This window comes from Amphibalanus amphitrite, unplaced genomic scaffold, assembly GCF_019059575.1.
Source record: "Amphibalanus amphitrite isolate SeventyFive unplaced genomic scaffold, NRLGWU_Aamphi_draft 000619F_arrow, whole genome shotgun sequence".
Taxonomy (NCBI): Eukaryota; Metazoa; Arthropoda; class Thecostraca; order Balanomorpha; family Balanidae; genus Amphibalanus; species Amphibalanus amphitrite.
The window spans coordinates 290,210-316,041 of NW_024882113.1; the positions used below are offsets into that span (position 1 = coordinate 290,210).

The 25,832-nt window shown below is 50.1% G+C and overlaps 1 protein-coding gene across 2 annotated transcripts; it reads left to right on the top strand.

Annotated features, from left to right (window-relative positions):
- The first annotated feature begins 224 nt into the window (after positions 1-224).
- LOC122363395 (cuticlin-1-like) lies at positions 225-23,579 on the top strand. Of its 2 annotated transcripts, XM_043332617.1 has the most exons (9): positions 273-548; positions 3,766-3,802; positions 4,233-4,450; positions 6,892-7,028; positions 11,323-11,355; positions 16,304-16,531; positions 20,912-21,074; positions 21,446-21,619; positions 22,458-23,579. In XM_043332617.1, exons 1-9 carry the CDS (start codon positions 516-518, stop codon positions 22,665-22,667), a joined length of 1,233 nt encoding a protein of 410 aa, XP_043188552.1. In that variant the 5' UTR covers positions 273-515; the 3' UTR covers positions 22,668-23,579. The 2 variants fall into 2 exon arrangements, with proteins under 2 accessions (XP_043188553.1, XP_043188552.1); XM_043332618.1 differs by lacking the exon at positions 11,323-11,355 and having other exon boundaries at positions 225-548.
- The last annotated feature ends 2,253 nt before the right edge of the window (positions 23,580-25,832 follow it).

A 25,832-nucleotide genomic window follows, 5' to 3' on the forward strand; every position in this document is an offset into this window, starting at 1 on the left:
CGTTCGATGATAATTTTAGACGAGGGAGAAATACAGCAGAATGTAAACTTTTCAAATTTGATGAATTAATGAAAAAGAGTTGCAGCATAATGTATTATTGGGGAATCTACCTATTTTGAGCACACAGCCGGCTCGTATCCCTCAGAAGCTATTCCTGGGTACGCCCCTGCACCACAGCCCTCCGTTGCCGCTGCACAGGCAGCCTGCCGCTGCCGGTGGGCTCCATCGGCCGGTAGGTGGCGCTGCGCTCGCCGGCGGCGGAGCTCCACTCTTCCTTTCACCGTCGGTAGCGGCGGCAGTCGGCCGAGGATGGTGGTGCGGGTAGGCGTGTGGTCGCTGCGCCGCTGACCGGCGAGTCTCGCGCGCGTCGTCACCCCGGGAGGACGTGTCACGGAGCGTCCGGAGCGGAGCGGAGCTCACCGCCCCGTCGTGACTGGCCCACCGCGCCCCTGTCGAGGGCCAGCGCCGACCGATCCCGGACCCCGTAGCCGACCTTGACTCTCCGTGACGTCATCATGCAGAGCGAGCTGTTCAAACGCCTGGTGATGGTGAGTATGCTCAGGATGAAGCTTGTTTGGTGTGTAACATCGTGCAATAAGAGATTTATTGGTGAAATGTCTCCCAGCAGTTACACCCCGCAATGCAGAGGTACTTCGCAATGTCCGTTCGGAAAGACTTTGTTCCCATTGCATAACACAATCATGCACGACCGTTTCGCAAACTGTCTCAGCCGCAGTTCAGGCGCACGCCGCAATGAACATGTCACGGAAGTGAAATTTCGAACAGTGTTTCGTTGTTTTGTTCTGTTATCTTAACCGTCACTACATGACCGAGCAGTGAACACCCGAGCCTCAACGTTACCGGCTGCCGGTTGCCGGCTGAGTCTGAAGGCAGGCGACCTTGGCAGTTGAGTGCAGCGGACCGAGCGTATAGCCCGTGTGGGTCTGATAAGGTCGGATGTCGCCACATTGGGGACGGGCACACCGACACACCCGCACCCTCGGAATGGGAGCGCCAGCAGCGCTAATGCAGTGGCCTTGGCTAGGTCATGTACCGGTCTAAATACGCATGGGGGAGGGGGAATAGCCCTAGATAACAATAGACTTGTTCAGTTAACATCACGGCTGCTGTTTATCCGACCCAAGCGTACCGGTATACAGAGGTCTTTACATGCCCAAACCGTAGGCACCAGTTCAACTGTCCCTCTTTTTCCTAATCTCTCTTCCTTTCTCGCTCAATCCCTCTTTCTTTACTTTTTCGATTTCTTTTCTGACAATTTACTATATTTTTTAAGTCGTAATACAAGCTCTGAGCACATCATGTGACGCAAGTACTTACAGTACGCATCCTAGCAAGCCGCATAGAATGATTAGAAAGTCCCATTAGTTAGCCGTAGCCAAGTATAGGGCCGTAGCCATATAGGACAGGTATGCATCCCGGTTCCAGGTATTCAGCATCACTTGCTCATTCTTGGACCGATATCAGTATGTTTATCCATAATCAAATGGGTCTAAAATTTTCCTTTCTAGTCTAAAACTCATGTTGCAGAGCCGAATAAGATTTCAAAGGTGCATTGCGATCACACAAATTGTAATCGCGTACCTCGTTCGGCTTATTTGGCATAGATGCAGGAAGCTTCTTCTATGTTGTTTTCTAAGATAACAAAGTATATACCGACGGTGATACGGTAATTGCGTCTCGATATGGAGACTGCAACGACAGACAGCGTCCCTCATTGGAGACTGCAGTTCCGCACAAGACCATACCACCATGCTCCGCCCGACATCCTTATGGTCAATATCGTAATGTCTTTTGTTGATCGGAAGCTTGAAAGAGCCCCTTCGTGTCACAGTGATGCTACACGAATCGTGTTGCGCTAATGATGAATGTATACAGAACGTAAAATGTGTTTGGAACTTGATTGAATGCGCAATTTTCGTGTAGCACGCTACACAAGCTACACATTACACAAGCTATCGAAAATGCAAGCTACATACACGTGCTGGGGACGGAAAACTGTTTTGACGTGGGTGACTGTTATGTCTGTCACAGCTTTGACTATCAAAAATCAGTTGAAGTGGCAAGGCCTATAAATACAACATGGCTTTACATTTGTATTCGGTGCTTTCCGATTCCAATCGTTTCATTCACAAAAATTGGTGAATGTAACAGGTAATATAAACTTTGGGGCTAAATCCACACCAATTACGTTTATTGCCGGAACGAATCCCAGAAATCCAGCGACCATTGTCGGCACAAGCCCAAATCGAGCGACCTTGGCCACTGACTGGCCTACAGTATTGTTCGCTGTGTTATTCCATGGTGGCTGGCTTCCTTTATGACCGGTCGTTCGCATCCGGCGATTGGACAGTTCTCGGCGTCGGACAGAGCTCTGCCGGAGCGGACTCTGCGGGGTCACACCGGGTCAGACGGGTCACGGACGCTCCCATGACTCGGCGCGGCGGCGATGACGCCTGATGACGGCACCTCCGTCAGCAGCCGTGGGAGCAGGGCGGGTCACGACCGGCGGCGGCTGACGGCCCGTCCCGCTCAGGGTGACTGACCGGACCCATGAGAGAGGCGTCAGCCCACCGTCAGCGCAGTCAGGGCCGGCTATTGAAACGCCAGAGGATGAATCCAAACCCAGTGTTTACCCGGAGGATCAGCGATGGAGTCTGGGCGCCTATCATCAATCCCAAATACCTCCTATGACTGATGATCTGCTTTTCCTACCGCCCTGCCTGGCCCTTCATCACTGGTCCCAAACTGCCCGTCAGCCTCCACTCGACAGTCATCCCGTGTCCCCTGGGCTCTCCCAGTAACGGTAGGGGAAGTTGGGGCAATGCCGGAGTTGGGGCAAAGCCGAAATTCGAGATATTTCGAAAACCGTAAGACATGGATGCCACCTGTCAGTGATGCTCTGAAGCTTAAGTGACTACAATTATCGCATGTTTGTTACGAGTCGTCATTCGGAATACTTCGACTGTGAGGGCGCCAAGAGCGTTTTCAAGGTACGTTTTTCTTGTACTACATGCGCCTTTGAAGCTGCACTTTTTACTCATTATGCTACCGTTTGTCTGGCCAATTCGGTCAAGTAATCTTTAGCATGTCTTCGCATAAGTGTGCTGTCTATTTGAAATTTATACAGCACGTTGAAAAGTTATGGGCCTGCAAATGAAAGTATGGCTGGCTGGGGTAATGCCGAAAACGTGCGATTACGCACGTGTTAAAAGCACGCTACGTGGACTTTACTGCTGTAGAATAGCAACGCGTATTTTTAGTCACACAAATTACACTTTCAACCGACACAACGGCATGTTACCTATAAGGAATGATTTACCTGGCATTTTCTTATTATATCACACAATTATAACTTCCAGTGTGCACCGCGTCCTCAAGCTCTTGAAACGTGTGTCAGCTTTGATGAATTCTGGATAAAGTTTGAGATAAAATGGCAAAACATCAATGTCGGCATTCCCCGTAGATCATTTCTCCCATTTTCGGCTTTCCCCGCAGTCCGGGGCAACGCCGAAAAAGTCACTTCTTTGATATTTTTAGTTTGTGCGCTTAACGGTATGCGAATTCATCAAATGCGCCTGGTATGTTTGAAAGGCAAAAGACTGACCTCTCGAATGACGCCAACAAGAATAGCGTATGTTGTCTACCTTGCGTGCTACGGGCGTCAGAAAAAAAGTCTTCGGCGTTCCCCCAACTTCCCCTACTGCCCGGCCGATAGGCGTCTCACGCAGCCTCCTCTGTCGACAGGTCGTTGCCGCCGCGGCCGTCACCACAGCGCAGAAACGTAAGTCAGCTCCCGTTTCATCTCAACTTCTTCTGTTGGCCGCAGTGGACCCGTAAATGGGCGAGGGAGTGGGGACAGCTGCGCTCGCTTCCGGAGAGTGACGCGTAAATAACGGAATAACGACCGGTGCTTGCCGGTATCTCTGAGAGAATCCCATGCTTCGTCCATAAAGACTAGATCATCTTCTTTTAATTATGGCTGACCTGTTCGCATTATTGGATTAATTTCACCTCCATTACAGTCAAGTGTTCACTACATGCACCAATTAAATGCAGATCAAAGAAAAGGTCCGTCGTTGGGATAGCAAATGGAAGTAGGCATTTATCTTGTAAAAAGACAAGAAAGTAAGTGCCCTTCAGACAACACGGGTTCAAGAAAACTTATGTTGTTTCAAACAGTTTCAATCTCTTCACCGGGTTGTCGTTTTCAGCGCTCCTGGCGGCAAAAAGTCCAGTCAGCGATGTCCGGATCGAGTGCAACAGCAACGACATCGTCGTCTCCATCTTCACCAGCAGCGCCTTCAACGGCATGATCTACCCGAAGGGTCTCTCCAAGAACTCGACGTGCATGACCGAGTATTCATCCATCACGGCACCGGTCAAATACCGGCTGCCACTGCGCAGCTGCAACACGATGAGCCTGGAAGAGGTAAGGACCGGGCGAGGACTTATTCTGGGAAAGCGTTATCCTGGAATTCCACAGCGTAGTCCCAGGCTGATGGCACAAAAAGACGTTCATATGAGCCTTTGTTATCTTTCTTATATTTTTCATATATTTATCAAGCCATGGACGATTAACCATGAGTTTCTACCACTGCGGTGTGCCGTCAGTGGGAAGGTCTACGGACACTTGTAATGGGGTATCGCTGGTCCGCCCACTTTGACAGGTTATTAGCTTCGAGCTTCCCAATAAAACATCATTATGAGTTGTTTCTGAATGCCCTTAGTCGCTCACGCAGTTCGGCAGGCGGTTATTAGAGGACGGTCGGGCGTGGGACTCGTGTGAATGGCCGGTTCATCGGCACACGTTTCGCGGAATATACAACAGTGGTGGGAAATGGAGGCATTGAAATGACGAACTTCGGTCCCGGCTCTGTGAGCATTCCCAAGCCAAAATGGTTGAAGCCCTTGGCCGTGTCATGAGAAAGCATAAGCTGTTTGTTTACCTCTTTAACAAGTTCCCACGAACAAATTTACTGAACATGTTTTCTGACACAGGCCGAATAGGACTCGAAGCATTCCAAACTATTGCAGATATTGATGATCTCCATTCGGTAAGCATTAAGCAAGTTAAATGAAAACGGTGCACCAGTGTTTCAGAGGCGTATCATTAACGTTACATTCAACTAGCTAAGAAACAATTTTTAGTCCTATTTTATGGTCAATTGTGATAAGAGCTAGCCAGTTTCAACTTATTTGAAATTTATCAAAATGCATAATGCCTAGCACAATTCCATCGACCACTTCGCTATCATTTAGCTCTCGTCGTTTAATGCCGCCAAATGGAAAAGTCACGTCCCCCGATTACCTCTGTCGTCTCGGTGAACTCCAAACCGCGGGCTTTTGACCGGCCGATTCCGGCAAAAAGGGGTCGTTCTGTGGCTGAGCGGGTGACAAAAAGCCCCGATGGCGGGCCGGTGCCCCTGACCGCCGCCAGCCAAGGTCGTGCCGTGGAACCATGCTGTGTGGGGAGAGAGAGCGCTCCCAGGCAGAGACCCCGGGCCGTGCCGCCGCGGCTGCGGTCACGGTCAGCCGCGGCCGGTAACATTGAACTTGGCACAGAGCTAGGGTGGTGGTATGTAGTGCAGACCACCGCGGAGAGGTGGGAGCTTGGAGCTCGTGTAAACCAAAACAAACTGCTGGGTCACTGCAGGAGGAGAACGGACAATGTCGTTAGCAAAACACATATTCAGGTTACGTATTCAGGCTTGTGAATTTAAATAGTTCGGCTCGAACAATTCGATCCAACTCAGTTTACCTTTTCACGGAAGACAATTATAGCCATTTTTGAACAGCATCTAAGGAGCCTATCGTTCACCAGTTATATTGTGCGCCTGTTCAATCAATGATCATTTAATCATTCTTTATTTGATTTCAATTAGTCATGACTCAAGAATAAAGCCATTCAACACTTTTTGGTACGGGAGGTCAACTGAACATTTTCTATCTGTTGCACTATCGCACACTCCACCCTGAAGCCCGTTCATTGCCAGTGGTGCTCCTCAGCGCACGAAGCACACATTCTTATCTACCGGCTCATCTTTTCCAGCATATTTAACCTGGGCACACCCCGACCTAGGCTTTTACGCCCTGCTGATAATATTATCGCCGACCTTATCTAACATAGCACACGTGCCGTGAAGGGCGAGCGGGGTGTTTGGTGTTAGGTGCTTGTGCCGTGTTGCGGTCCTGCTAGCTCAGACCAGGCGTTGAAGTCACTCTCTCAAGTGCTCCGTTTCCTTTCTTGTGTTCCGTCGCACTTTCTCATACAACGGACTTATTACCATATTCGAATATGCTGCTTCAGCGATTACAAACGAATAATGTTTTGATCTGAGATGAAAAGAGTATCATAAGGCTCAAATTTGCTGTCTTTTTCATTCTTACCTAATATAATCCAAAGCCATAGTTTCTTTCCTCACTATCGCGATAAAAGAGACTTGCCAAACGGCCACGCTCCACAAGAGTTTGTGTTCCCAGCAGTCCCTTGTTTTGGTCTTATTTTCCCGGCATTCCTTTCAGATTGGGTCTAAGTCATGAATAAACAGGAGTTGTTTGCACAGTGCGGTGCGCCCCGTAGGTTCATTGCCCAGTGGGCGCGCTCCAGTCGACCCGAATCAGTCAACACCAGCACTCGGCGCAAACGACCGCCTCTCTCTAAAACACACTTCCCCTCAGCCGCACAGTGCCAAGGCCCAAGAGGATGGTGCCTTTCCGAAATACTAGCCTCAGCTAAAAATGGAGAGGACAGGCAAGCGAACTTTATCATCCGTTTGATTACTAGTACAAGACATTGCGTGCTAGTGTTTGAATGAAGATGTGAAGAATCTGTTATCTGACATTTTGCACGACTGATGTTTCCTTCCACAGGACCAGGACATCGAGTACTTCAACACAATCGTGGTGCAGCCGCACCGGAAGCTGGTTACAAACCAGGGCCGCGGCTTCCACATTCGCTGCAAGTACCAGACCCGCGAGAAGGCCGTCAACGCCAACTTCGACGTCAGGTAGGGAGACTGGTGGTTAACCATGCATGCAACTAGCTGTAAGATACGGATCGGGTGCTTTTGACGTGACAGAGCATAATCATTGGCGACTTAATGATTAATGCAGTGTATTATAAAGTTTAAGAACACATACAGCTGATATTGATTAGACGAGAAACAGAAGAAAACATTCAGTCATCCCGGTGCTACCTACAGGGTGTAACGAAATTATCCGGACATGTTTCTTCGCGCTGTAATTAAGAAGCAAGACATTAAGATATTTTCCCTTTTGAATTATTATATAGCCACCTTTCATAAGAGCGCAGGTACACATTTTTGGAGCATTCCAGCCACTGGATTTTCCAGCACAGTGGGTTTCATATAGATTAGCGCCTTACTAACCTGTGCCCGCAGTTGGGCGGCGCTGGTGGCGGGTGTCCCCTCATTCATCTCCTGATGGACAATAGTCCGTAATATATCGATGGAATTGCATGGGAACTATTTCCAAGCCATAGCCCTTTAGCCCAGAAGAACAAAAAGGTCCTCTCGGCATCACTTCTCATTCTGCTAGGGACTTGAAGGTGGTGCGCCGCCCCGTATGAAGACTGCGCGGCTTGAATCAGGCATCGGTACACGTTCAGAAACCGAGCCATCCTGTACCGTCTGGTTGAGTGGCTCCAACCAATCGCTAGCCAGGATGTTGCGCCGGTAATACTCGTCACTGATAGTGGTTTTCTGTGTCGTCATGAACAGCTTGAATATTACACAGCAGCTGAACATGCTCCAGGTCTGGATTTTGGCCGGATATTTGACGCCGGCGACGGCCGGCACATTCGAGCTGCTGGCAGCCCACACATGGCCGATTTGACGGTTCAACGGGTATCGCAGCTCGAACAGCTTCCCATCCGACCAGGTCACCTCATTCGTGTCTTCCTTCGACCAATGGACACGCCCTGGCCTGAAGCCAAAGGTGGAGTACTGGTTGTTTTTCCGTCAATTTCATTGTCTTCTCCAGTTTGAAGGGCAGTAAAACCAAGCTAAAGGGCGGGTAACGGTGAGTCATGATGTGGGACCTCTTATTATCTGCCTTGGTAAGAATTCGAGTCAGTATGCGGATTAATTGGTGCCGTTTCCTTGTCGCTATCTTGACAACTCTCCTCACCACTTGGCAAAGGGCGCCTTTTGCGATCGAGGCCAGGCTGAGTCTGCCACCAAGTCCCAGCTTATTACGCCTCAGGCAGATGTGCTACTGGCTGCTGCTGATGTCCAGCTGCTGACAGACCAGCTTCTGGCTCATGCCACCATGCCACCAACACGTAGCCTTACTACGAAACGAGAGACTGTACTCCTTTCTCTCCACTGCCTTAAACGAAAACTATCAAATGAACCCGTCGGCGACTCGACTCTGACTCAGAGCAAGAGTCATTTCGCAAAGTCAGGTCACTGCTGAGTTGAGAGCAGATACCAGAGGTATGCATTCATCCAATTTTCCAGCTTCTGACATTAAAAGAGAAACTGTGCGAGCAGATATGGCGAAAAAATAGATGTCCGGATAATTTCGTTACACCCTGTAAGATCAAACCATTGTGTCATGCAGCTTTATACTTGACTTTCAGCATGAACATGACCTGAGTAGGACCGTAAGTGACCTTTCCATAGAGACGACCGACACAACCGAGCCTCCTTGAGGTCCGTTAGCTGCCTGACCGCATGACACTGCGGTGTTTCTTCCCGCTCTGATACACTACCACGCAGCCCTGAGACGGAAACGGCACTCGAACCGGCCTCGGAGGTGTGCGATGTATTGTTGTCTGCACCGGAACAGCGGCCGGCGTGGCGCTGACGGGAAACTGTACCACTACCCGACACAGGGCACCGTGACAATGTACACGGCGAGTAACAGTAACACAGTCTCAACACACACAGGTGCACCGCAAAGTTTAACAGTAGCAACACAATGCTAACATGACTAGACAAAGTTGACATCATAATGAAACTCAGTGCCTCAGACATTAACTGTCTACATACCTGCAAACTTCGAGCCAGTAGCATGTTACCAAAGTCACCGTCAGTCTTACTCGCTGACATCGTACTTGCGTGGCACTCACGGAAGGATCTACGAAATCTGACCTGCTGAACCAGTTGGTATTGTATCGCAACCAGAACTGGCTACTGCGACCGTCCACTGCGACAGGAGGTGGTCAGACGACCGGGACTAACAGTGACAGAACTTGTTTCCCAATCCTCCCGATGGTCCCGACCCGCCGGTCATGGCAGTTGCGACATGTCTCCACGGCTTGATACTAACGCTGATGACAACAGCAGTTGCTCATGGAATAGTAATTCGGTCTGGTAATTAGTGACTTTGTAAACGAACACAACTGAGTTAGTAGAAAACTGTTATTTAAATTAACATCGACGACCAAAGAAAATAATTTATGCTTAAAAAGTGGGCATGATGACCATGGACCTGACCATGACTTTAACATTCCATTACACATATTATTTACCAAATTTGTATTTTAATCTACCTACCCAGATTTTTTTCATTATTGGCGTTAAATAATTTGGAAGTTACACGAGCAAACTTCACTTTTGCTATTCCCGTCGAACTTTGCAATAAAATGTTTTTCTTCTTTTGCCATTCTTCTTGATTAATTTAACTGCCGTGCTTTACGTCCGAGTTGAGCCTCGAACTAAGTGCTCGATTTGGTTTATTACTTCCGTATTTCACCCAAAACATAAACGTCTATCCGTCGATTTATCGCCTGAATGAACTATAAAGGCGTCGAAGCACCGCATATCGCAGTGTAACACCGCCGCAACGCAAAGGTAGACATTAGACAGGTCATTCGTTTTATTTCCTGTCAAAGAAGACTGGTCACCTTAGCTTACATCCCTCTCTTGTCCATACCAGATGAAGCTTTATCCACGCCCCTCTGGTGTCCCAGTACACGTGTGGTTTGTCTCACTCGGTCTCTGTCACGCAGTTACACTCGAGATGTAAGTACTTTTGAGACCAACGCCGCAGACTGACAGTCTGACAAACCACACCAGCGTATCTGTGTCTGGCGGACTGGGTCAGGGGTGGCCAAGGACCGGTTATTGGACCACCTATCACAGGATCACCGGACCACCAATCAGTGATTCCCCACAGTCACTGATCAGCAGACAGGTCACACGGCGCGGCGGACCGGCCACGCCGCGCGGCTGACCGGGCAGTGACCCCGCCCGGCGCGGCGGCCGCCGCACAGCCGCGCTCCCGCTCGCGCACAAACCCGCTCATTCAGAACTTGCAGCCGCGCATGAGACGCATAGACCACTGCAAAAACCGCTTTTATACTGCAAGCTCACCTGAAAGGACTTGCAGTCATGACCATTCCGTACGCATTTAATCCATCCAATCGCGCTCATTCAGAGCTAGACTCCTTACATCAGGTCTAAGCAGGGCGGCGGCCCAGGCTAACGCAGGTTCGCTGGGCCAGGGGTGGGACCAGAGGGCGCGCAGGGAAGGTGCTCAAAGCCATAGGGCGTGCATAGATAGTGTGCAGATACGGCCCGCCGGAAACGAACGGGCGGAGACACACGCACAGGCGAGGGCTGGTGGGCTAAAGAAGTTCGCCGGGTTTTTATTGTAACGGGACTTCGATAAAACGTTATCAAAACCATCATCAGATTGTTATCTAAATTTATACCTAAATCGTGCACCTATGCAACGGATTTAGGAACAGCTTTGAGTAACGTCAATCCAACTCTATGAATCCGTTCACAGAAACAATGAAAAAATATAAAAACTTTGTTGAATTTGAAATAAAGTTCATACACTTATTTCTCTTAAATTCCTATTATCTGATTGCAAAATCATTGCAGACTCCACTGGCTCCAACGCGCAACATTAGTTGTGGCTTGTGTTTGACCAAGAAAGACGGCTCTAACTTAATTGTTACAAGCATTACACTTCGTAGACCTGATTTCATCATCTCGTTAATATTATACCATCCTGTTGATGGGGCACCGGCCAGGCGATGGCACCGAACCAGGCATACCGTCAGCACACGTAAAACATTCTTAGTCATTCAGCACACGCAAGCGGCCAGCGCGTTGCCAAATCGGTCATCGGGCCATTGAATGACGACGGCCGGCTGCCGGAGACGGGAGAGGGGTGGGGGTGGAAGCTCTGATGCAAGCACCCGCACGTTTGCAGTCGATCGGAACATCTGTCTTCAAGGCCAAACCCAGCACCCACTGACCTGACCTGCCACCGCTATGACGACCATCTGACCTGACTTGACCTGACGTGACCTTTGTTTCCCAGCGACGAGCTACCGCAGCTGCGAGAGGGCGCGAGGTATGTGAAGCCGCCGCCGCCACCGGTGGTGCAGCACGCATGTTGGTCGTGACTAACCACTAACGCCACAGAGCTGGCTGTGGCCCGTGCGGTGTTCCAGAGAGGCTGCGGTTCGGACCACCCGCCGGGGCGGAGTCGTGTCGGCCGCTAACCCCGTCAACCGACCGATACATGTGTGTGTGTTGCCTGCTCTCTTCTTGTTCTCTGTTATTTATGTTGTCGAAGTTTCTCTGTGTGCACTTTCTGTTGTGTTCGACACAGATCCCTGCAGCCCGGTAGATTCGTCCGACGAATTCATTCTAGTCTTCTACCACGCCGATAGCTGCTGCAAATTTGCGTGACTGCTGTGTGCAGTCCACCCTTGTCTGACCCTTCCGATGGTCCTCGATAGTCCTGTCAGGGTGCCCGTATACGGCAGCGTCCGTCCCGAGAGGACAGCTCGGGCCGAGGTCGGTGTGTGACGACACCGCCCTGCTCGCCAGTCAAGGTCGCCTCTGTAGGCTGACGTGCATCTGCACCGGCCGGTCGGTCTTACAGAAAAACTCGCAACTCCGCTCTAGATGCGACAATTATCTGTGTTTGTTTTAGGAGTGACGTGCTTAGTGCGTTAGCAGCCGGGGCTGAAAAGATCAGGTGTGATCAGCTGATTCAAACCACGGCATTCGGCAAATATGCAAGCCGTGCAACCGGCTGGTCTCTGACCTTGACCCAAAATCGGCTCTGAGGGGGCTCACGAGCTGACCACGAGCGCAGAAGCTGACCACTTCCTTGAGGCATCGCTATACCGCCGGAATAACTGCGAAGAACGATTTACAGCAAGCTTCAAGTAGAAATTACGAAACCCTGATGGTGGTTTTTACTTTCCATCACGTTTAACGTGACGTCAGTGTGGTTCAATAAGATTAGATGGCCTTTGGTATGTATAGGTATGTAACGAACACAGTCCAGTTGACAGATCGAACGGCGTCTGTGATTTTCAAAAACGCGTTTCGATAAAATTCTCAATTCGTTTGATTAAAATAAACATCTTCGAAATTGTAAAAGCCTTTTGTTTCCTTCCCTGATGAGGGAACATTATGTGGACAAACAAAACAACTTTCCGGAGATAATTGATATCTACCCAGACCTTTAGAAGAGTGGCTTTAATCCACACCTCGCGCACTACTGTAACCTGACTTAGCCGCTCTGTCCAAGATTACTTTACTACTCGCTCTGTCGGTCAGGCGTCACTAATCTACTCATGAAAATAACCCGCACACAGTCTAGCCTTAGATATTTATCACAGTGCTCGTTTGATCACCATTTATTGTTCTAACGGTTCGGTATTAATCGCCTCGTCTCTGGGCGTTGCTGACGGCAGCACCCGACGTCCAACAGCCGCGATAACTCGTTGTTGCACGTCTTCTTCTGTGACCTGACGCCCGGTTTAGCTATCCTGGGCACGTCTGTCAAGACAGCCTCAGATTCAGATTCACTTTCAGAATCACATTCGGACCCCCGTAGATTTTCATAAAAACTGGTCCATAGGTACAGTTTTGGACGCTGATTCCAATGGTGAAGTCTGTTTTTCGCCACATATTATACTTTGGCCCCTAGAGGCATTCAAAGTTTTTTTGGGGCGAAGGGGGACCCCTTTAGATTTTCATAAAAACTGGTCCATGTGTACAGTTTTGGACGCTGATTCCAACGGTGAAGTCTGTTTTTCGCCACATATTATACTTTGGCCCCTAGACGCATTCAAAGTTTTTTGGGAGAAGGGGGACCCCCTTGGATTTTCATAAAAACTGGTCCATGTGTACAGTTTTGGACGCTGATTCCAATGGTGAAGTCTGTTTTTCGCCACATATTATACTTTGGCCCCTAAAGGCATTCAAAGTTTTTTGGGGCGAAGGGGGACCCCCTTAGATTTTCATAAAAACTGGTCCATGGGTACAGTTTTGGACGCTGATTCCAATGCTGAAGTCTGTTTTTCGCCACATATTATACTTTGGCCCCTAGAGACATTTAAAGTTTTTTTGGGGCGAAGGGTGGCTTAGATTTTAGATTTTCATGAAAACTGGTCCATGTGTACAGTTTTGGACGCTGATTCCAACGGTGAAGTCTGTTTTTCGCCACATATTATACTTTGGCCCCTAGAGGCATTCAAAGTTTTTTTTGGGGAAGGGGGACCCCCTTAGATTTTCATAAAAACTGGTCCATGTGTACAGTTTTGGACGCTGATTCCCATAGTGAAGTCTGTTTTTCGCCACATATTATACTTTGGCCCCTAGGGCATTCAGATTCACTTTCAGAATCACATTCGGACCCCCTTAGATTTTCATAAAAACTGGTCCATGGGTACAGTTTTGGACGCTGATTCCAATGGTGAAGTCTGTTTTTCGCCACATATTATACTTTTGCCCCTAGAGGCATTCAAATTTTTTTGGGGCGAAGGGGGACCCCTTAGATTTTCATAAAAACTGGTCTATGTGTACAGTTTTGGACGCTGATTCCAACGGTGAAGTCTGTTTTTCGCCACATATTATACTTTAGCCCCTAGAGGCATTCAAAGTTTGTTTTGGGGGAAGGGGGACCCCCTTAGATTTTCATAAAAACTGGTCCATGTGTACAGTTTTGGACGCTGATTCCAATGGTGAAGTCTGTTTTTCGCCACATATTATACTTTGGCCCCTAGAGGCATTCAAAGTTTTTTGGGGCGAAGGGGGACCCCCTTAGATTTTCATAAAAACTGGTCCATGGGTACAGTTTTGGACGCTGATTCCAATGGTGAAGTCTGTTTTTCGCCACATATTATACTTTGGCCCCTAGAGACATTTAAAGTTTTTTTGGGGCGAAGGGGGACCCCCTTAGATTTTCATGAAAACTGGTCCACGTGTACAGTTTTGGACGCTGATTCCAACGGTGAAGTCTGTTTTTCGCCACATATTATACTTTGGCCCCTAGAGGCATTCAAAGTTTTTTTGGGGGAAGGGGGACCCCCTTAGATTTTCATAAAAACTGGTCCATGTGTACAGTTTTGGACGCTGATTCCCATGGTGAAGTCTGTTTTTCGCCACATATTATACTTTGGCCCCTAGGGCATTCAGATTCACTTTCAGAATCACATTCGGACCCCCTTAGATTTTCATAAAAACTGGTCCATGGGTACAGTTTTGGACGCTGATTCCAATGGTGAAGTCTGTTTTTCGCCACATATTATACTTTGGCCCCTAGAGGCATTCAAAGTTTTTTGGGGCGAAGGGGGACCCCCTTAGATTTTCATAAAAACTGGTCCATGGGTACAGTTTTGGACGCTGATTCCAATGGTGATGTCTGTTTTTCGCCACATATTATACTTTGGCCCCTAGAGACATTCAAAGTTTTTTTGGGGCGAAGGGGGACCCCCTTAGATTTTCATAAAAACTGGTCCATGTGTAGAGTTTTGGACGCTCATTCCAACGGTGAAGTCTGTTTTTCGCCACATATTATACTTTGGCCCCTAGAGGCATTCAAAGTTTTTTGGGGGAAGGGAGGACCCCCTTAGATTTTCATAAAAACTGGTCCATGTGTACAGTTTTGGACGCTGATTCCAATGGTGATGTCTGTTTTTCGCCACATATTATACTTTGGCCCCTAGAGACATTCAAAGTTTTTTGGGGCGAGGGGGGACCCCCTTAGATTTTCATAAAAACTGGTCCATGTGTACAGTTTTGGACGCTGATTCCAACGGTGAAGTCTGTTTTTCGCCACATATTATACTTTGGCCCCTAGAGGCATTCAAAGTTTTTTGGCGGAAGGGGGACCCCCTTAGATTTTCATAAAAACTGGTCCATGTGTACAGTTTTGGACGCTGATTCCAACGGTGAAGTCTGTTTTTCGCCACATATTATACTTTGGCCCCTAGAGGCATTCAAAGTTTTTTGGGGAAGGGGGACCCCCTTGGATTTTCATTAAAACTGGTCCATTGGTACAGTTTTGGACGCTGATTCCAATGGTGAAGTCTGTTTTTCGCCACATATTATACTTTGGCCCCTAGAGGCATTCAAAATTTTTTGGGGCGAAGGGGGACCCCCTTAGATTTTCATAAAAACTGGTCCATGGGTCCAGTTTTAGACGCTGATTCCAATGGTGAAGTCTGTTTTTTGCCACATATTATACTTTGGCCCCTAGAGACATTCAAAGTTTTTTTTTGGGCGAAGGGGGACCCCCTTAGATTTTCATGGCCTCTAGGGGCCAAAGTATAATATGTGGCGAAAAACAGACTTCACCGTTGGAATCAGCGTCCAAAACTGTACCAATTGACCAGTTTTAATGAAAATCCAAGGGGGTCCCCCTTCGCCCCAAAAAAACTTTGAATGCCTCTAGGGGCCAAAGTATAATATGTGGCGAAAAACAGACTTCACCATTGGAATCAGCGTCCAAAACTGTACCTATGGACCAGTTTTTATGAAAATCTACGGGGGTCCGAATGTGATTCTGAAAGTGAATCTGAATCTGAGGCTGTCTTGACAGACGTATCCTGGGCTCCCTGTCAAGCAGCACACCCAGCTGATTTCTACTTCTTCTCAGTGTTTCTGTTTAAAAAAAAAAAAAATGTTGGTATGGTATCCATTGAGTCCAAAACTTTTCACAGCTAGCTTCATCTTGTCCTTCAGTCATTTCCATGACGCAAGAAGGCAACAAAACAGAACTACGTTCATTTGTGGACCAATAAGATGCACCCCTAGAAGTTTCACCATATCTATCAAGTGATGGCATCGTTGGGGAGTTTATTTCCATCCTTGCACGCTTGCATGCATGCATCGCAATGCAGCGTCGCAGTAGCATTTCTCTGGCCTACAACTTCATAAGTGACGTCATCTTTTTCTCCACCGCCGATGGACATCACCTTTTCTCCACATCTGCTGACGTCATCACCACCTATATGACCTCATCTCTGACGTCACTCTGTTCTCCCTTTGTATTACAGCCAGCTGGGAACCACTCCGCTGACGGCCACGGCACCCATGCCCACCTGCACGATGCGTATCTACTCAAACACCGTGGACAAGACGGTGGCGGAGAATGTGAAGATCGGCGACCCCCTGACGCTGGATATCTCCATCGATGAGCAGGACATCTACGGCCTGAAGGCAGTCGACTGTATCGTCCGCGATGGCCTCGGATGGGGAGAGCAGCCGCTCATCAACTCGGAGGGGTGAGTACCGCAGGGGGCTGGGAGCGGAGGAGGGTCATATCAGATCTCTGAGATCTGATCTCTCTGAGATCTGACCCAGCTCACCTCCATGGGATGACTGCTTGGTGCGATTTAGATAGATTGAAAGAGTGCAGGAATATCTTGAATGCAAGTTATCATTTGCGGCCTATTTTAGGCTTTCAGCGAAGCATTGGGAACTTGTGAGCTTTGCTAATTAGGAATTAGCTGGTAATCAATTAACATAATTAGTCTTGGAGTGAGCCGCGTTAAGTATGCAGAGCCTATCCGACAAGCTCGCTACTCTTACACACTACACAGTGCCCTCACACATTTCGAACAGAGCGAACCGTCCACTGCACAGCCGCGCTCCCCACCCCGCGGGCCTGACGTGCGGGACAGGGGAGAAGGTGCGAGTTGGGATGGTTGGCCGCTCCTCCCTGGCCAGTTATTTACTGCAGAAGGGTGGCAGGGCGGGCGCCCGGGCTCCCTTCTCGGCAAGTTCTGGGAACGGCGTCTGATAGGCAGCGGCTGCGTGCCTCTGTAGCTAAGTAGCTACATCTTAGATAGGGCGGAGCACCCTAACTGCACGACAGAAGATCCCTGGCCGATCTCAGACGGCGGAGCCGGGCGGTACCAGGGCGTGAACCTCTCATCAAACACGCTAGCATTCTTTGGATCTCCCGAATCCGCCTCGGTAGGGTGGCGCGTGCTGGTCGGACCGGCAATCACTTATTGCAAATAGAGACGACTGGACTGACAAGATGGAATCGTGCGCTGCCAATCACGATCCTATCTGTCACAATGTCCTGCAGGGTCTTACACGTGTCTCTGCACTCAGGTGTGCCATTTTCAGCTAGATTATTTTTCCGAACTAGAACTGGGTCTGATTGTCTGTTATCGCGATGAGACTGGCTGCTCGTTCAGGCTGGGGTTTGACCAGCTTCGGTCGCTGGATGGGTCATCAGGCAGACCTGCGGTCGATCGGAAGGTGGCGTGCTCAGCTCCGCGTGCCGATGGCCAGGCGCGCAGTGACGTGCCGCGTTATCGGACCGGTCTTTGAGCCGGGGGCAGCGGTGGCTCCGTCGCAGCCGCGTGCCTTACACGGTGCGGGGGTGCGGCACATGGTGCATACTGCATGACATCACGGACTGGCCGTCTGTCTGCACTCTGACGAGGATGTGGGTTACGGTGGCATCGGGGCAGCAGACGGCCATAAAATGACATTGTCGCCAGTACAACAAATGACATCTGGCGAAACAATGCAACAATGCCTTATTCTGGACTAGTGGTGTCAATAACGGAAAATCGGAATACCGATACCAAACCAAATACCAACCAAAACCGTGGGGAAATACCGAAACCAAACCAACTTGGGAAAATGAGGAAAATACCAACTTTTTACCGATTTCTTAGCCTCTTATACATTAGTGAGGGTTCATGATACCAACAAAATACCAAACACATTACCATTGAAATACCAAATACCAAGTTGGTATCGGTTTGGTATCGGTATACCAAAAAGTTGGTATCCTATTGACATCTCTATTCTGGACAGCAGGCTAACGGATAACCTGCTGAATGACACAGCATGATAGCTAACTATTATTGTATTACGCATGTAAGACGGAGCTAATATAAAACCAACATCCTATGTTTAAAATAATGTTATCATTTGATAAATAATTCACAATATTGTTTAGATAATATGCGTTTTTCAACGTTGCGTAAGATAACGTTCGTTGGTCAAAATTCCGTTTCTGTCGTCTAAGCCTGACATTCAGAACTGGCGATAGTCACCAATACCATACAGGTATTCCTCGCACTTACCGCAGCATTCCGTGACAACTGAGCGCGTGTCACGTGACGCGGCACGGACGAAGCTCGCTCCTGAGTCACGGAGGAAGGTCGTCGTCTGGAACTGCCCGCTAGACGGTCCCCTCTGGACTCCCCCACCGACTCCGGTCGGCGCTGATTATGGATAAGTGGAGGCGACTGCGCCTCGCTGGTGTCCGCTCCGGAAATAGCAGTCAGCTGCCCGCCGCCGGCGCGGTCGTGGTGGGCAGGAGGGAGGTCCATTAGCGAGCGAATGAAGATTCACCCGCCTCCAGCTCAGCCAGGGTGCTCCCCTAACGGAGCAAATGAGCCTGATTTGTAACAAAGCATAGCTTCTGAATGCCAAGGTCTCGAGCAGAAAGTGGTGTTCATTTTCACTAAGCTTCTTCCTTAGGCCCTCTAAGCTTGAGCTCGTGCAAGTGAACCCTGCAAGCCGGATCCAGGACCGAGCCGAGCATTAGGCGGTCTTTCCCGCTCCATGTATGTCTCTGTCGGTGCAAATGTGCAGGGCCGGAGCCTGACGGCCGAGCCGTGCTGAACCGGTAACATGGCGGCTGCCGGCGGAACGGCCGGCAGTTCGGCCGACCTTGGCTGGCCGGCGGCGGCCTGTGAGTGCCCGCCTGCGAGCAGGGCTGCTCGGCCAGCCGGGTATACCGGACCGTTACCAGCCGGACTGCAGGGCCGGGCGGCGGACAGGGCCGGCCGGACGGTCGGTCCTGACCGCGCCCTCCCGCGGCTACCAGCCGGCGGCGGAGTCAGGACGTGGTGCTCGTTATGGCTGGATGGTCAGCGCAGCGGGCATCGCGGCTGGAGGTATTTTATCCATGACATGACGGAGACATAGGGAGGAAACAGGCATTGAGAACGTTGCATTGAAGATTAGGCAGTTATGAAGGGCTTCTGTTGAGTCTTTCGAAATAGTGAGCGGGCAGCTGGATTGCAGACCACTGGCAATGATGCAAAGGGAAGGCCTTGCCCTTGGTCGACCAGAGCCGAGCACGGATATGCGTGATGCTCCTCACTGCCGTCGCTAGAGCTGGGGATAGTGCCCCAGCACGCACGGCCCGAAGAGACCACACGCATCCGACCAGGCGGAAATACGTGCTCTATACGCTAAAAGTGCGTGCTCCGCTGCAAATACGCCGCTGCAGCATTCTTATTTGACAGGACGCAAACATGCCAATGACAGGTTTCCTACATCGAGCACATAACGTGAGCAGTGGGCAACAGATGATGTATTGATCATCCGGAAGGTACTGACGAATAGCTGCGGACGACAAATTGCTTATTACCGTAAGCAGCATGCCAGTTATACCTCCAGCCGGTTGGCGCTACTGAAAAACCTGGCTAATCTCCGCATTGGAATTGGATAGAAGGCTGACAGCACATTTGCGACCAGCATCGAGGCAAGGTAATATAAGTCACGCTCGTCGCCTAATCCATTTTTCCCGTGATAGGAAAATACCACGCGAGAGAGTGCCAGGTCAACTCTTTCTGCACAGCCACCCTGGCTCTCTGTTCTTCCTTACTGGTCAAATTGCCTGCACTGGACCAATTATCCCGTCTCGGTGACTGCTGTTCGGACGCCGGGACTGGTCGGTCGTGACACCAGCACGGTGACAAAGAACGGGTCGTCCTGCTCCGACCACTTCAGCGGGAGGGGACGTGAGCGAACGAGCACGGTCCGCTGGGCACGCCACTGGAGCGGCACTGCGCGCAGCCGGGGCGGGGGCGGGGGCGGCCAGCGTGACCAAGACGGCATCAAAACTGGGGATTCCACACAACGGCTCACTTCCTCAACTCTGGCGTCAGTGACTGAGAAAAGTAGCCAGCCTTCCAAGTCCGCTTGATGATGCAAGGCGTTGCGCAATGGCCATGCGGGTTAACCACATGACCGCCGCTGCGCCGCGCGCTGGAGTGCGCTGACTGCCGGTCTCGGCGTACTTTCGAGCACGGCGGGACCGTTTGCCGTCGAGAGGCAGGAAGTGGTTTGTGCGCGGAGCGAAGCGTGCTACCTGTCCCTCCGAGGCGCCCGGCTCACAGCCGAGGCGGCAGGCGGCGTGTAGAACTCGACGGCTTTTTACGCGGCCAAAAACTCTTTCACTAATCGCATAGTGCCTTCACCAGACGGCACTTTGGTCCCGCTAGCGATCTAAATAGCCTCGTCGGGTCAACGCTTGGGGAACAATGCGACCGTGCCGAACAGTTCGTTAGCGAGGTCGTCCGGCGACAGAAGGCGTGCGAGGAGTGCGGCGGATGCCAGCTGATTAATATGCCGCCGGGGGACTGGTGCGGCGCGAACGGCGCACTTGTATCCGCCGCCTCATGAGCTGGCGGTCGCGCTTCAGCAGGCGCCGTGCAGCTCCTTCCCCGCCTTCCATCTCGCTTCACTGGATGAGAGGTCACATCTTAGCTACACTCATCATAATAGAGCATCCCTGTAAAGTGCATTTAATCTCTCACGAGCACGACGTGCTCGAAGATCCGACTCATGAAGCGTGAACGGTTTGCAGGGAGGACTAACAATGTGCCATTTCTCCCGCACAGATGTCCCGTCGACTACGAGATCATGGGTCCGTTCAACTACAGCGAGACCAAGAACTCGGCGAAGGTGAACTTCCAGGCGCACAAGTTCCCGTACACTGCCTCAGTGTACTACCAATGCAACGTGCGACTCTGCCTCAAACACACGGGCGGCTGCGACGATGTGGTAAGTGATTACAACAGAAATCTAACAACATATACCTAAGCAAACGTTAGTAAATGCTTTTGAAATGTAGGTTCAATGCTGCATAAAAATCGTAATTACCATTAGCTTTTGAATACAACTGATAAGCATTTCAATAAAATGAGAGATTGCTGATAAAAGTAAAGAATTAGTTAACAATCCAGCTGACGTCTAAACGTGTCATGTTTCACCAGAAATAAACTATTTATTTTACTGTTCAATAGACAGGAATTGTGTCCCATGTTTCTTGTGCTTTACCTCCAAGCGTCTGACAGTGCATCTCTCCGGTTCTCCCCACATCTGACCGTCACCCGATCTCGTTCTCACCGTCCCCTTTCTCTCCCTCCCGCCAGCCCCCGGTGTGTGAGGACGGCACGAACCTGCGTCGTCGTCGACGGGCGGTGGAGAACGCCACCGTCACCGACCTGGAGACAGACGACGAGCCCGTCATCGAGGTGTTCCACGGACTCTACGTCAACGAGGGCGAGGAACTGCCCGAGGACGACCCCAACGGGCCGCTCTCCAGGGTACGTATAGCGCGGGTTCCATCCCGGATTATTAACCAGCACTGCACCACACCCGTCCGTTTCGCCTGACGTACTGACCCGTGCCGATCTGCACCCTGCCCGTACCGCTTCATTCCAACCGGTATCGACCTGTTGGTACTCAACAAAAGCTGACCTTACCGTTTTGCAATGATCTGTAGTCTGTACCATCCATGCCCTTCCTTACCGGTACGGTAACGCCTCACGCCGCCCCGTATCATGGCCCGGCCCGTGCCGTCATTATTTTGACCGATAAAGCTGTATCCGCGTGCCGTTGAATTATCGCCCCTTCCCAGCTACATGCTACGGTTTAATGATGGGCGTTGCATGAGGCGCTTTCATCGAGCAGGCATGCGTCCCATAAAATTGCTGACACCATGCGGTCGAGAGGGTAGGTTCCTTTTCCTATTTCAGGACATTGTTGATGTTTTTGTAGCGGCAATGTGCGCTCATCGAACGATGAAGGCGTATCCGTTTTTATCGTCCCAGACCGTATTTATGACCGACACATCTTTCATTGGAGGGGGCAAAAAACGCACTGCGTGGTGATCGTCGACCCGTATGCACTCACACACGCGAGCCTAATCATACGGCCACACTGAATAACGGTGATTTTACGCTCCGCTGAGAAAAGGTGCCCAGTTAGAGCTGCATAAAAGGCATCCTTTCGAACCTCTCTCAATAAATGCGTGGCTGAAGTGGTTGCTAGCTTGGAGCGATGTTTGATTGCTGTACCAGAACGGAGTGAGTTATTACGGGCTGATGTTCTCCGTGTCACGGTTTGTTTGAGTTCTTCACAGTGTGCTTGTGTGGTCGGCAGGACGACTTGGACGAGGACGACATCCTCTGTATTTCACCTCGGACGTTCGCCATCGCCATCGCCATCGTCGGCCTCCTGCTGATGATTGCCGTCGTCGTCGCCATCATGGTCATCATCAGTCGGCGGCGGCGACGCAAGGAGGCCTCTGCCGCCGGCAGTTCCATCTATTCTGGGCCGTACACCAACACCGCCTACTCGCACTCCAGCTAGGCACTGAGCCGACGGCGCTCGGAACAGAGAAACGAGTGGAGTAGGTGGCGCTGCGTGCCTGTGAAGCGCTGGACAGATCGCGCGCAGGTAGCGGACCGGGTCTGCCGGTCGCGAGGCATTTTGCGCTTCTGCCAAGAAGATTTTCTGCCTTGCGATCACTGGAAACGTGTCTCTTGAATAACGGAGCCCAGGACGAGCTGAGGGACCTCGCACACCGCGACCAGCCCAGTGACAGTGAACTGGATGATATGTGAACTGGCAGGCCGTTTGTGAGCAGCGCCGAGGTCGAACCCTCCGTGCCAGTATCTGCCGCGCTGGGCCGCGAGCTGCTGCTATCACCACTGTCTGCTGTTTTTACCGAGTCAGTGTTTCACGTCCTCTCAGCTCGCTCGTGTACTGCCGCCTGGGCTCCCTCGTTCTCGAGACGCGGCTGTTGGTAGCGGTTTGTGTCCCGTACGCCGACACTGCCCTCTGTTGGTGGATGTGGCAAAGCACGTCGGGGCACTGCCGGTACCTCCTCATAAACAATTCTCAATGGGTGGAGTGTCTGATCAGGCATTACTGCCTGTATTGAATGTGTGTGTGAGGCTAGATGATTGTCTGAGTTATGTACGACGTGTGTTCTACGGCGTTCCGTGTATGTTTTGTAGCGAAGGTGATAAACAAGAGGCTGCAGTATGTTGCCTCTGTTCTCTGTATCTCATTACCCCGCCACAATTCCTCTGCCGTTTACGTGCTAGTTTGTTGAGAGTCTTTGTGTGGATGAAGCGGACGTGCGTCTTATGCCAGTGCAGTTATTGCAATGTGTACGCCAAACGATGGGCATCGAAGGGGTAACCATTCCCCGATCTATTTAGTGTGTCACTGTAGATATTCATTTGCTAATGTTGAAATAAATACTGTAAGGTTTCATATAATTTGTATGACATCAGTCACCAGCCGCGGTATGGGGAAATACCAATAGGAGGTTAGTTGCGTTAGTTGTTCGTGTTTTTTCGGTTTAACGAAAGCATTCGACCGAAAGCAAGAAAGATTCGACCGAAAGCATTGGGCAATCCCCCAATGTGAATCGTCGCAGTGGCTGAGCCCATCCTAATGGAACGTGACTCGAGAGAGGCCCAGCGAGACAAGCTACTCAGCTACTCGGTCGTTCCAGAAGCAGGTGCTCTCAGTTTGCTCTCCTTCACAGGTGTCTGGGCAGAGGGCGACCGTCAGTCCCGATACATTAGTGCGAACAAGGATGCATAACTTATGTTAGTAGGGCTATATGTACCCAAAATTACTATATGTACCTATCAAGACTTGCACTTTCGGTCTAGCGAAACCTGTGTATGTATAAGGGGCGAAAGGATTTTAGGAATTAGGGGGAAGCCATTATTGGTCTGGTCAGCCATCCTCATGGTGCGTCACCGGGGCTGAGCCCGACACAGTGCACATTGGACAATGGACAGGCTTCCCAGCCCCGCTAACGGTCACCCCAACGCACGTCAGCCTGATCCTGAGGAGCTTTTTTGTTTTGTTTGGTTAGGCTCTTTCGGTCTGACGAGACCATTTCAAAGCCGGGAGGATGTTAAGAAATAGGAGGAGACATTGGTGGCTGGGCGGGCACCCTGGTGACCCGTCGGGGCTGAGAGCCAAGCATGTGGGCGGACCACCCAGCCCCCAGACGGCCACAGAGGCGGATCCAGCTCAGAGTTTTTTTTTTGGGTCCACGTCAAAACAGCTAGTGACTATTGAGCTAGTGACTTTTGAGCTAGTACAAAAGAGCTAGTGCTTCAAAACAGCTAGTGACAACACAGCTAGCGCCAAAATAGCTAGTAATGCAAAATAGCTAGTGCATTAAATCAGCTAGTGACTAAACAGCTAGCTTCAATATAGCTAGTAGAGCAAAATAGCTAGTGCTTCATTATAGCTAGTCATAAGCGTAGGAACCATGGGTGCAGTGGGTGCAGTTGCACCCACAATAATTCTCCAGTGGGTGCAGACAATGTATTCTGCACCCACAATAATCTGGAACAAAAACCCATTTTCTCATCAACACTTCTTCCCATGCAGCACAACAAATTCAGGATATTTTGCCCACTTTCCACCTTTAGAAGCGTTTGCTACTGTGATGGTCTTCAAAACTTACATTTGCGCTCAAGTAAAAAAGGAAGCAACGGAACACATGTGATTGAACACATACCGATGACCGCACTGTCAAAAGTTTTAGCCCGATACCTATCTTCGAAAATGGCTAAGTTAGCCGCATTTAGGTACTTTTTGCGATTGTCAATATTGACATTATCAACGCTTCTAAATACACTTATCATCGGTAGGTACCTTTTCAACATGGTACACCCTAAAAGCTCACAAGGAGCCTCCGCTCGGGTGCCGCTCCCTACCCCCTTCCCCCCCCCCCCGGGCTTCACCGGCCATGGCTGGATTTCTGCACGTGTGCACCAACAATGTTCCAGCCGTTCCTACGCCCATGTAGCTATAGAAATCGCTAGCGTCGACTAATAGCTAATAAGCAAAATAGCTTATTCGTAGAGCAGCTATTATAGATTCTTTCCCGACGAAGAGTCCCCACGGGTTGGGGTAGAAGGAGCAGAAGAGCACCGTAGTTTGACAAAATTATTTGGAATGCTAGGAGGGCAGAGGACGGGATCCCTAGGACAAACAACAAATTAGAAGCGGGGCACCGGGGAATTAAAGAGATGGCATATCGCGGGAAATACATCTTTACAGTCATAGATATCTTGCAATTTTTGAAGCGAAGTGAATGGGAAGGGAACAGAGGTCCACCGAAATTGCTATTTTGACGATAGCTATTTCGTCACTAGCTGTCTTGAGGCACTAGCTCTTTATGCTTCACTAGCTACTTTGACGCTAGCTCTTTTGTCACTAGCTGTTTCTAAGCACTAGCTATTTTGCTTCACTAGCTATTTTGACGCTAGCTGTTTTGTCACTAGCTGTTTTGAGGCACTAGCTGTTTTGTACTAGTTCAAAAGTCACTAGCTCAAATGTCACTAGCTATTCTGACGTGCACCCGTTTTTTTTGGGGGGGGGCAAACCATAACAATTTATCGATTCTTTCCATGCATCGTCCATAGGCGTAATGTTAAAATCATGCCGTTTGGGGGGGGGGGCAAATGCCCATTTTGCCCCCCCCCCCCTGGATCC